Raw genomic sequence first — 12,559 nt, forward strand, 5'->3', positions numbered from 1 at the left:
TTCATCTGTTCTGTTTGTTGCTATAGTACCAACAGGCCAGCACAGTGCCCAGAATTGGTGGTTTCTTTGAAGGCAAAGCCTTTAATAGAAATGTGGCAATAGGGCGAGGGGAGCTAGAGATTATAAATTAACTACATTTTTTTTTAAAAAAGAACAAAAGTCCTGGAGGCTCATGAGCCATTTAACACAGGAAGTTCCCTGTTCTCTGTGTTCCTCAGGAACTGATTCTCCAATTTACTAGCCAGGCGCCTCTGGATAAATTGCTTAAGCTGAGGGTCTGATTCCTCACTAGTGAAATGGAGATATGTATTTTGCAGGGACTACATGTAAAGCATTTAGCTCAGCAAGCAACACAATTTAAGATTTTTTGAGAAAAAAAGAAGTCCCCTAATCCAAAAATCTTAATAAATTAGAAATAAATGCAGTGGTCCTAAGAAATCAATGTGGTAGTCCCAGTTAGAATATTTTCGAACCAAACCACTTATCCAGTTAGTTAATACAGAAAAGGAAAAGAATCTCTATATTTGTTCTTGTGGCTCTTTGTTTAGACTCACTTGAAGAAAAATATGAGGGCCCAGGGAATGTCAGGTAGTTCCCTCAGAGGTGCCAAGAACTAAAAGTTAAGAGGCAAGTCCATCCTAGTGTTATAGATAAAGCTCTAGGCTCTTCGATTTGGAGAGAATCTCAGAAATTCAAATATATTCACCTTTTGGCTGAACAAAATCAAAGGCCAGAGATGTTAATTGATTTGATCAAGATCACACAATTACCAGAAGACAGCTATAAATCCTGTCTTCTCACTAACCTCTGCCAGGCTGTGGCTGACTGAAAACAAACCCTTGCCCTAATCAGGCAGACCAATATAAATCCATACTAACAGAATTCAGAATCAACCAAGTATGCTCTTGCTCATAACAGTGCCCAGGAAAGCCAGACACTAAAAGTAAATGCCCAAGAGACCAAAACACTTTTTAAAAATTCCAATGAATTAATTCTACAGACCCAACCTCTCTTTTTCTCTTTTCATCTTCTGCATTATCGAAGACCTGCAGAATCTCTCACTAATTAAAGTTACTCACTAGATATAATACAAAATCTTAGATATGTAACTCCCACCAGTCTAACTTAGCTGATGTTTCAGTGGGACTTTCCTTCTTTTGACTGTTCAGCTAGGAGTTTTTTGCTTGCTTGTTTGCTGGCATTCTCGTGCAGCTCACTGTACAAGGGCTGCTCTTTACTGACTGGCAAACAGAGGCCTTGGTTAAAGGAGGGTCAAAAGGCTAGAAAGCACAAGACCACACTGATACTTCACTCTAGTCTCCTCGCTCATCCTACCATTCTCTACAAATGCTCAACAATGGACAAAAGATCAGAAATATGCTCATGTTATTTTAGGAAGAAAGTATCCAGAGAAATGGAGACAAGAATAACTAGTGCTGGTGCAGACAAGCTATCTTTGTTTTTCATTAAAGTACCAAAGGTTTCCTGAACTACCAATGCCACCTGGTGGCCAGGCTAGGAAGTCAGGGAAACATGGACTGGGAAGTTGATTACACTGTCAATCTTTTGTAAAATAACTACTTCCTGGTTTCTGGGGAAAATATATCATCAAAGAAAACTTTACCAAGCCAAATTCTCAAACTTCCAAAAAAATCTCATTTTTGTCTTTCCTTCCACCCATTCACCAAAAACACCCTGCACACCCAACAATTCCAGTCATACAATATATGTGCAAAAGGGGCTTAAATTTGTAAGCAAAATCAATTTTATTAGTAAAGATCTTTCCATATGTCCAAAGCAAACAATTAATGAATTTTAAAGGAAAAAACTAACATACAGTGAAATGAGAAGTATCCCAGGATGATAAAAAAAATACATAAATATGTACACCCATAATCATCGCCGCCTCCGAAAACCTGAAAGGAAGGGAAACCAAGAATGAAGCAAAGGACAGTTGCAAAAGCCAAAGAAAGGGGAAAAAGGTCACCTAGAGAGAAGGGCTAGGGCTCACCAGGGATGGGTTCCTAGGCAATATGCACTACATCTTCCCAGGACAAAAAACTAAAAGGAATAAAATTAAAATGGGGTAATGCTTCCTTCAGGTGACATTTTTCTAGTTCTATTTAAGGAAGGCTAAACAGGATCTGTAGGGCCTTAGAGATGAAATCTAGAGATCCTTTTTGGGAACGATGCTGCTTTCAAGCTTGGGAAAGAAAATATACAAATAAAAGTCCACCTAAAGAAATCAATGTCCAGCATGGAAGAGATGCTATGGGGGTTGGTGAGATCCAGCGTAACAATTTGAATTCCCCACCCTGCATGCACTGATCACTTAAGTCCTAGCACTTCACTGACCTTTTCTCTTCCGACCTTTCTTAGGTATCTTCTTGCGCTTCTTAAGAGGATTCTGATCCTGAAAACAGACGGAGAAGTGACGGAACAGCAGTGCGTCTCCAGGTGCCAACATCCCCAAGTTCCCCATGGTACTAGGCCCCAACACATTTGGCTGGAAGCATGACAGTTGCTTCCTATCACTGTTTCCCAACCTCACCTCATCAAGATGAGCAGCTCCTCCTGTCAGTGCGCTGATATCGCTGAAGTGTGTGAGTGAGTGAAGCTGTGAGCTCACAACATTTGCCCGTTTTCGTCTTCCTTTCTCTCGTTTGCTGACACTTAAACGCACCATCATGCTCTCCTCGTAGTTAATCCTGTCAGAAAAAGACAGACACTCCTTCCAGCAGGCTCAGACAACGGTGGTGGAAAGCTACAGTCCAGAGCTCAGAGCCTATTTACTCATTCTAGTTCAGAGTTCACAGAAAAGCTCACAACTCAGTACCATAGTGTGAGTAGGGACACACAGAATCCCCAGTGTCGAGCTTCCCAGGACTTCCTTCACCCCTGAAAATAAAGCCACAGTCCACCCATACAGCTACGTAAAACTTTACACCAGAAAACCCAGTTTCCGTTCTCTGCAGTCCATCAGTTGTAGACTGTGCCTGAGCAAAGCCGATGAGCCTGCACTCAATGCTCTCTACTTTTGTTCCCTGAACTTGTACAATACTTTCAACGCTAGTATGAAAACTTACCTTTACAGCCTTCTGCACAAAAACGAGAGAAAAATACCTACTAAACAAGTACAGTGGCGCACCCTGTAATCCCAGCTGCTCAGGAAGCTGAGGCAGGAAGATCACAAGCTGTAAGGCAGCCTACACAGCTGAGCAACATGCTGTTTCAAAGTAAAATTTAAAAAGGGTTTGTCGGGCACAGTGGCACACACCTGTAACCCAGCACCTGGGAGGCTGAGGCAGGAAGGGGTTGTGAGTTTGAACCCAGCTGGGACTACAGTCAGTTCAGTGCCAGCCTCAGCTATATACCAAGACCCTATCTCAAAAAGAAGGGGAAGGAGGGACAGTGCTGAGATGTCGCTGAGGGGCAGAGTACCTGCCTAGTATGCAGGAGGACCTGGGTTCAATCCCCAATACAGATACATAATAAGTAAGTAAATAAATAAATGCCCTACTACTGTGTTTCTCTCTGCACAGCATTTGCTTGGGCCTACAGACAAGGCGGGGCAGGGGGCAGATACAGCGTTCTGAGGCAGAAGAACCACAAGTGTGAGCCCAACCCAGGTAATTTTGCGACTCAGCAAGACACTGTCTCAAAATAATAATGACAGAAAGTCTGGGGACATGGCTCAAAGCAAACAAAGGCCCTGGCTAGTCTCCAATATCAAAACCAAAACAAAACAACCCCGCCTTTTTTCTAGTTCTTGTTCTGTACTTTGAACTCAATTCTTAAAAACATCACCTCAAGTTTTTCACTCAACATTCACCCGAAGCCTGAGGACAGGTGTCTACGGAGTGGGAATAACTTCTAACCGCATGAGCCACAGACCTGTGTTGATCCTCCTGACTCTGGCGCGTGACGTGGGGATGGCGAGCGTCACGGATCTCCTCTGGAGCATCTGAGTACTGCTCCTTAAGTTCACGAATGACAGAGCTGCTCAATGCCCGCCTCTTGGCTCGTTCCAGACGCTTCTTCTCCCGCTCAGCTTCTGTTTCATCTATGTGATAAAAATACACAAGGGTTATCTCAGAACAGAAAAGAGAGGAACACAGCTCATCCTGAGGAGGCAGCAGCCACTGTTCATACCATAATGCACTGGAACCAAGCGTGGTGGAACGTATTTCTTAGATGCTCCTTTTGTCGATTTCTTCCCTGACGCCTCAGACTGGCCATCCTCTGCTTCATCTTCTTCATCCTCAGAGCTCAACTACGGAAGAAATGATGCATACAAACTTGGGAAATGTTAGGCAAGTGAGGCGATAACCCAAAGGGAGAGTGAGTGCCCTGAGAAGATGGAAATATGAGCAAAAGGACGAAAAGGGAACCTTACACTGAAACAAGGTACAAGCTAGAAAATCAAGTCTCAAGAGAATCCCAGGAAATCTAAGACCACCATGAGGTTTCTCTAGACGTAAATCCTTCAGGAAAACCAGGAGGAAAAAAAAGTAACCCTTACCTTGCTTATCATATTGCTGGGACGAGGTTTAAAACGAAGTGGGTCATTCTCACCTGAAATACAAAATCCAAGAGATTTTGTAAGGTCTGGAACTTTATGATGATGCCCACCAACTTTATGATGACCTCCTCACTTACTGAGGCTGCCTGTCACTGCAGTCCTGACCAGTTTGTCAATTTGGTACTTCAATTTCTGATCCAAGGGACGAATCTTTTCCAAAACCTACAATGTATTAAACAGGATTACATTCTCTTCAAGTTGAGTACACACCAGACGGCCTGTGTTGTTGCCTGATAAGGCACCTAAAATATTCACTAAGTAGAGCAAATAAAGAGAAAAATACTTTTTTTTTCCATTTAGTGTTTCTTACTTAAACATAGGAACACCCACTTTAAAAAGAGCCACTGTGTGAGTTCTGGCGTTCAAGATTTAGAAACCTAGAGTTCTGCCAGGCATAGTGATGCACACTTGAAATCCCAGGACTCGGAAGGCTGAGGTAGAAGGATCACCATGAGCTCCAGGCCAGCCTAGGCTACATAAGTGAGTTCAAAGCCAGCCTGCATTACATAATGAGACCTTGTCTAAAACCACCCACCCTTCCAAAAAAGAAACCTAGAATTCAAAGATGCCAAAGGCCTCATACCGTGCGAATTTCTACCAGTCTCAAAACTGCAGCGTGTCCCTGAAGAGATCCTCCTGAGGCTTTGTGCAGGATGAGGTGGCTCAAATCCATAAGGTACATGAGCAGCAGCTGGTCTTTCACTTCCAAGAAGCTAAGACCCTGAGTTAAACAAAACAGTGAGGATGCAAATTCAATTTTACCCAAAAAAATCACAAGTGCTTAAAGCAAACAGGATGATGGAGGTTTTGGTTTGGTTTTTGTTTTTTTTTTAAAGCAAAAAGCAATGGCAAACTATATTCAAGAAAGTAAAAGTAGAAGAGTAGGGGAGAAACTGGCTCTGCAGAGTGAACTTGGGCAGAGTAAAAGCAGAAAAAAGCAAGATAAAAGAACACCCTGAATGGGCTGGGGATATAGCTCAGTGGCGTAAGCACCTGCCTGGCAAGTGCAAGGCTGAGTTTGATTCCCAGTACAGAAAAAAAAGAACACCTGGGAGGGAACAGAGAGGGCTACCACGAGGAAAAGCCAGGATAGCCAATGTTTTTCCAAACTCAAGTTTTTCCCAGTTGGTTAATATAAAGTATTGAAAGTACAGTAGTTCCTTTTTATCTGTGGTCTTGCTTTCTGTGGTTTCAGATACCCACAGTCACCTGCAGTCCAAAAATACCACATGGAGTATTCCAGAAATAAACAATTCATGTTTTAAATTGTCCATCATTCTGCACAGTGTGATGAAATCCTGTGCCATCTCACTCTGTGACACCTGGGACCTGAATCATGCCTTCGTCTAGGGCACCCACAATGAACATGCCACCTGCCTGTTACTTAGTAGCCATCTCAGTTTTCAGGTCCACTATTGTGGAGCTTCTGCTCAAATGACCTTTATGCTGCTAAATAATGGCCCCAACATGTAAGAGTAATGATTAATAAAAAAGAGGCATCAGGGCATGAAGTGTGGGAACACAGATTAACTTTGGGACTATGTGGCAGCACTACAGGGCATACAGGAAAAAACACAGTATATTTATATACTACATATATATACATATATATACACACACACAATATATAAAATATATGTGTGTGTGTGTATATACACATACAAATTATATAAGATTTAAAACTATCCATGTTTAGGCACTAACTGGGGCGAGAGGGTCTCAAAACACATGCCCTGTGGATAAGGAAAGATTACTGTAGTCTCAAGAAGCAGCTAAACTTAAAAATGGCCAAAAGAGAAAATTATGCTAACACAAGAGAAGCAAAGCTCAAAGAGTTGCCAAAGACAATTAACACCAGAAAAATCAATAAAGTATCCTCCCAAAGAGATTATAACAAAGTATCCCCATGCCAAGAGATATTGACATTTGGGGCCAGATAATTCTTTGTTATGGAAGGCTGCCTTAGCATAGTACCTTCTCAACAGCATCTGCATTGCTGCTCCCTTCCAAGTGTTAACAATCAAAAATGTCTCCCTGCTGGGCATAGTGGCACACACCTGTGATCCTAGCATTCTAAGAGGCTGAGACAGAAGGACTACAAGTTGGAGCACAGCTAGGAGAACTCAGTGAGACCTTGTCCCAAAATAAGAACATTTTTTAAAAGGGATGTAGGCTGGGCGTGGTGGCTCACACCTGTAATTCCAGCACTCAGGAGGCTGAGGCAGGAGGATCATTGCGAGTTCAAGACCAGCCTGGGCTACAAAGTGAGCTCAAGCCCAGTCTGAACTACATAGCGAGACCCTGTCTCAACAAGACCAATAAATAAATAAATAAATAAATAAAATGTAGCTCTGTGTAAAAGCCCTGGGTTAAATTCCAGCACCAAAAAAATAAGTACATATTGTCAATTTTTTAATTAACTTCAAATAATAACTGATTTCTTCACCACATAATGAAATTATATAATACAGATAAAAACAATGGTTTATATATATGGACATAAAATTATAAACCAAAATCAGCAAAACCTGAAGAAAGTATTTATGATTCCAATGTGCAGGCAGGGGCTATGATACCCATATTTTTATATGCATAAAAAAATGTCCAGAAAACAACACACAATTAACTGATACCTTCACAGAGCGAGACAAGGATAGGGATGAGGAGTGCTTACACTACGAAAAACTGTTTTTCCAACAGGCATATAGTATAAAAAATACCACAATTAGAATACCTCAATTATAATTTAAAAACCTCAAAGAACGCACCCTAGTGGTTATCTTAAAGTGGTGATTACACCAATTTTTCATTTTCTTCTTTGTGCTTTTATGTATCCTCCAAACTTTCCAAAACTAAACTTAGCAAAAATTATACAAGTCTGGAGGTCTAACTCAGTGGAAGTGCAATTACCAAGCACGCAGAATATTTTTCAATACCACCATCACAAGAAGGAAAAAACAAATAAACAGTATTACAGGCTGAAAATCAGGTAAACAGCCCTGGGAAACCTATTTTAGACAAGCTAAATACTCAGGCCAAGATCACACAGTAATAGAAGAGGTGAAATTCAAACTCAAGTCTGACTTTGACATCTAAGTCCTGGGCATCTTTAAACCAACACGTTAAACAGTTCTTGACTCTACCTCCAATCTACAGTGCTGGAGGATAAGCAAAGGATTTAAAGACTGACAAGCTGGGCTTAAATTCTGAATTAGGCATTCTGTAGTCAAATACTGGGTAAGCCATTTTACCTTGTGACAGTCTCATTTGTAAAATATGCACAATATTTCTTTCCTGCTCCAAGGAATAATCACAAGGCACAAACAAGATAACATGAAAGCACTCTGTAACCTGTGAGGTACCTTGTAAGTCTTTGACCATAAAAGATTGTTACTAAACATCTGTTCTGTGAATAAAGTAATATACGGTGATCTGAAAAGCATGCTGGCAGCCCAGAACTGAAATGTTTTCAATGTGGTACTCAGGACAAAGGCAGAAAAGAGTATGAGCAGCAAACTTTTCTGACTTGCTTGGGTACTGTCAAGTTCAAATTGGTTAGAAGCATGTGAGGAAAAAACAGAAACTAAAAAAACAGGGAAAATGAACATAAGCAATAAGAACAAAAGTGAATGATGAGGAAAAGAAGTCAAGAAGCCCTTGGGTTAACAGTGGTCACGCCTTTAAGACTCCCTGGAAGATGCTCCTTCTCCACTTCCTCTTCCACTCTGCCTCGGAAAGAAAGGGGTCTGCTGAGCAGAAGGCAGCAGATGACCTCAGGAGGTGCGGTGAGGCTGCAGGTGGTGGGCTGGGGTTAGCAAGAAAGTCTGGACAATTGAGGCACGCAATATTGCAAGGATAGGAGCAAGGGCGGAGGATTTAGCTTGCTGAGGATTTAGGTTAGTGGTACAGCATCTGCCTGGCAAGCATGAGGTCCTGAGTTTGATTCCCAGTACCAAAAAAAAAAAAAAAAGAGCAAAGGAATGGAGGCTCAGGAACCCCTGAAGATCAAAGGAAGAAAGCAAAACACCACTTAATGTGAAGATGAAGAGGGAAACTGAAACATCTATCACATGCAGCGCGTAAGAGTGGAAACCCAAAGGTCTAGACTGATTTTATTACAAAAAAGAATGATGGTGGGAAAGAGAGGGGAAAAATGAGCAGAGCTTAGAAGCTAAATAAACAATATTAGAAAGCAAGGAGAGAGGAAATTTGAGGGAACAAGGAAAATCTAAAGGATCTGAGAGAGAAATGGAGACATAAAAAAAAGAGAAGTCAAGATAATTTAAAATGTGTTAATTATCTTTCTAGGAGCACAAATCTATTACAACTCCCATACTTAAAAATCCTTCAGTGATAAATCTTAATGACCTACCACAATGATTTTCATACACACACACACACACAAAATTTTGAGACAGTGTCCCACTATGTAACCCAGGTTGGCCAGGAACTCACAGCAATTCTCCTACCTGAGTCTCCTGAGTGCTCAGATTACAGGCATGTGCCACCATCCCTCGTAACATCTTTGAAACTGGGACACGTTTTTCAGCCAATGTATTTTAGCACTATGCCACAGGCATAGTGAATTCACCTGCATAATAGCTAGCTTCCTTCCTTCTTTCCTTCCTTTTTTGGCAGTAACAGTAATCAAATCCAGTAACTGCCACAGAGCTACATACCTAGTCCTTTTTAGTTATTTCTTTTTTTCTTCTTTCTTTTTCTTTTTTTGATATAGAGTCTGGCTATGTAGTCTAGGCTGGTCTTGAACTCATAGTGATCATTCTGCCTCAGCCTCCCAAGCACTGGGATTATAGGCACATTCCACCATTCCCAGCCATTTGTTTTTTAAATTTTAAGATAATAGTCATGCACTAAGTTACTTAGACTGGCCTAGAATTCGTGGTCCTCCTGCCTGAGCCTATAAGAGTTGGTAGGATTATAGGAAAGTGCCTGGCTTAGCAATTTGGGATACATTCCAAAGCACTCCGTGGATAGCCACAATGGCAGATAATACAAAATTCTATAAATGCTGTTTTTCCTATGCATACACACCAATGATAAATTTTAATTTATGAATTTGGCATGGTAAGAGATTAAAAACAGCCAATAATATGATAGAATAAGCATCTTAGATTAGATGAAACATAATAATAAATCCTTGGTTGAACTAGAAGGCTCTTCAGTGTGACTACTTTCTTGTCTTACTTACTACTCTTATTACACAAAATGTACATCCATCCATAAACATTACTTATCTCTCTCCCCAGAATTGTCACTATGCTCTCAGGCCTCTGTACCTTTGCACACAATGTTTCTTTCTGTCCCTCTAACTTCTTGATCCCTCAAAGTCTTATTATCTCTCTGAGAAGGTTTCCTTTACTCTTTCCGCTCCTCTGCCAGTTAATTTCACCCAGTGGCTGGCACGGCACTCCTCATGACTCTGTAACCTGACTGCCTAGCTACTCTTTCGATCTGTCTTCCCCACCAGGCTCCAGCTTATTCATCCTCTGATGCTCTAGCATTTAGGAAACATAATATACAATAAATCCACAGTCAAGATCTATTTAAATCAAGGCAAGCCCAGCATGGTGGCACACACCTGTAATCCCAGCACTCCGGAGGCTGAGGCAAGAGGATTGTTGCAAATGTGAGACCACCCTGGGCTACAAAGAAAGCTCAAGGCCAGCCTGAACTGCATAGCATCAAAAAGACAAAAAAAAAAGTCAAAGGATGCTCACTCAAGCACATCTTACCTTCTCTGTGGGATACGTTCCAGCTTGAACTTTTTTTGTCAGTGCCTGCACTTGTGCAGTTACAGCCATCACCTGAAATTAGCCCGAAAATTTAAAAAAAAAATTTTTTAAAGGCTGACTAGGCTACAAGTCATAGCTGTAAACTGCGAAGAGTAAAAACTAAACAATGTTACCTAAAAATCATCAGAAACACTAAATAACAGTACTATTTTCTCAATTCTGAGGTCGTTTCTGGTAGTTCTTCAAAAGGTAGAAAAAAACTTTTAAGATTTCTTCTCAAAGCTACAGAGAACATGTCTCCCCAACCATGGGGAAGGGTAAGGACTGTAACTTTATCTGTACTGACTGAACTTACAAAGCTCAGAACTACACAAACGTACACTGGACAGGAACCCAAACTGCCAATCATATCACTTTCCCAGACTCGGTTTCCTTAGCTGTAAGAATAAAGGGAACTGATTGTGATTATTTTCTTTTGCAGTTTTCTGTATTTCTTTGGGTGCAAAAGTCAATTCCTTTCAATTCTGGTGTAAAAAGGTTTTTATTAAATCATTTTACTCTGATGGTAGGTAGCATTCAAATATCTGCCCCCAAATCACCAAAGTTTGGGTAGGTGACACAGAAAGTTACTAATCTACTCACCTGTTCCTGGAGGTTTTTCAAAAGTGTCACCGCATTTGGCACCTCTGACTCCAGCACCTCCTATAATAAGGAGAAGAAAAGCCACTCCTTACTTAGGACGATGAGGTTAAACATCTGGAGTAAGAAACCCCATCTCCTTCCAACACCCTAGACTTTGGGCCTTTTCTCTCTGATGCAGTGGCAGCTCGCCTGAGCCAGACTCTCGGGTTAACTGGAAAGGAACAATAACTCCAGCCCGAAGTTTCCCGACTGTTGCTCTTGCTCCGCTGCGCCAGGGCGGCTATCTCCCTGAGGCAGCTTTCATCACCCTCCTTCCGTGGTGGCAACAGTTTGTCTCGGGCCGCTGAACGAAAAGAAATACAGCCACAGAACTGTGAAAGGAAGAAAGCACACCACACTTACCGGCGCCGCCATCTTTGCAAATCCCGCCCTTTCCGGGACCATACTTCCGGAGTGCTAACCCCGCCTTCATAGACTTGATAGACAAGCGCTGCTTACAAATTTGAGCCAATAGAAATAGCCGTTCTTTCACTTCCGACACAAACAGGATGGCAGCAAAGAGGGCTTGAGCTGGCCAATGGAATAAAGGGAATGGCTAAATTCGTCAGACTCAGGAGTAGTTCTGGTGACGTAGGTGGTCTTGAAAAGAAGCATGTTATTGGTAGATTGTGGAAAACGATCGAAGTTAAGCCAACAAAAGCTGCGCAAATGATTGACTGAAAGTTAAATGAGCCCAATAGGAAAAAGGAGTTAGCTAAGCAAACTGAGTATTGGCTTCTGGATGCCGCAGTACCAAGGTCTTTTTCACCTCGCCTCCCTTGTAGTGCCCCAACAGGCCGCTGTGTGGCGTGCCTCGGCTTTGCTGGGAAGCAGGTACACTGCGTGGCCGCCATTGCCCCCTACACCTCCAAGTGGCCTTTGGATCGATCTACAACCGTCCTCCGTGTGCAACCATGGGAAGGTCCCTTAGTCTCTGAGCCTTTTTCATCAGTAAATAAGAGTGGAGCCAGCGAAGCTCAGAGCCAGAGTTTAGAAGCCAATTGCGAGGATACTCGCCCGCCCGCTTGGTGTATACCAGGTGCCATCCCACGCCTCTCACTCTTGAGAGAATTTTGGGACGTGAAAGGGAATTTGTTTTACAGATGAGGAAGTAGTCGTAATACATGACTTCCCCAACAGGGCCGCCGCAGGACTTGATTTAAACCCAGGCTGTGCTGCGCCCTCCTCATCTTTTCTCATTTTCAAATATGTCAGCATGCTTCCTGCAGGCTGGTGAAGTCGACTGGATGGATATTAATTGTTGCCATTATGTGCAGTAGAAAATAAAACAAAAAGAGCAGATGATGACCTTGCATTTCCCTAGGACTAGAATCAGATCTGACTTGGAGATGTTTTCCGCAGTTGAAAGAATAACCTCAGCTCGGCCACACGGGTGGGGAAATATGGTTTCTCACCCTCCCTGGACTCCCGAAGACAGTGGCAGGGGACTGATTAGTCCCGAGTCTCTGGCCTTTATCTGCTGCTTCGGGCCCTGGCCAGAAACTCAGAGTGCTGGAATAACCTGCTTAATCAGCTAACCAAT

At 42.2% G+C, this 12,559-nt stretch overlaps 1 protein-coding gene across 1 annotated transcript; it reads right to left on the reverse strand.

Annotated features, from left to right (window-relative positions):
* Nucleotides 1–1,747: 1,747 nt before the first annotated feature.
* Nucleotides 1,748–11,436, reverse strand: Ngdn (neuroguidin, EIF4E binding protein). The gene is made up of 11 exons (XM_005377073.2): nt 11,380–11,436; nt 10,978–11,037; nt 10,336–10,407; nt 5,166–5,303; nt 4,660–4,744; nt 4,523–4,575; nt 4,153–4,273; nt 3,895–4,063; nt 2,552–2,708; nt 2,356–2,413; nt 1,748–1,916 (listed from the first exon to the last, which is right to left on the reverse strand). The coding sequence occupies exons 1-11, from the start codon at nt 11,419–11,421 to the stop codon at nt 1,897–1,899; spliced, it is 975 nt and encodes a 324-aa protein (XP_005377130.1). The 5' UTR covers nt 11,422–11,436; the 3' UTR covers nt 1,748–1,896.
* Between the last annotated feature and the right edge of the window lie 1,123 nt (nt 11,437–12,559).

Source organism: Chinchilla lanigera, unplaced genomic scaffold (genome assembly GCF_000276665.1).
Source record: "Chinchilla lanigera isolate Chin_1 unplaced genomic scaffold, ChiLan1.0 scaffold00008, whole genome shotgun sequence".
In the NCBI taxonomy this organism is placed as follows: domain Eukaryota; kingdom Metazoa; phylum Chordata; class Mammalia; order Rodentia; family Chinchillidae; genus Chinchilla; species Chinchilla lanigera.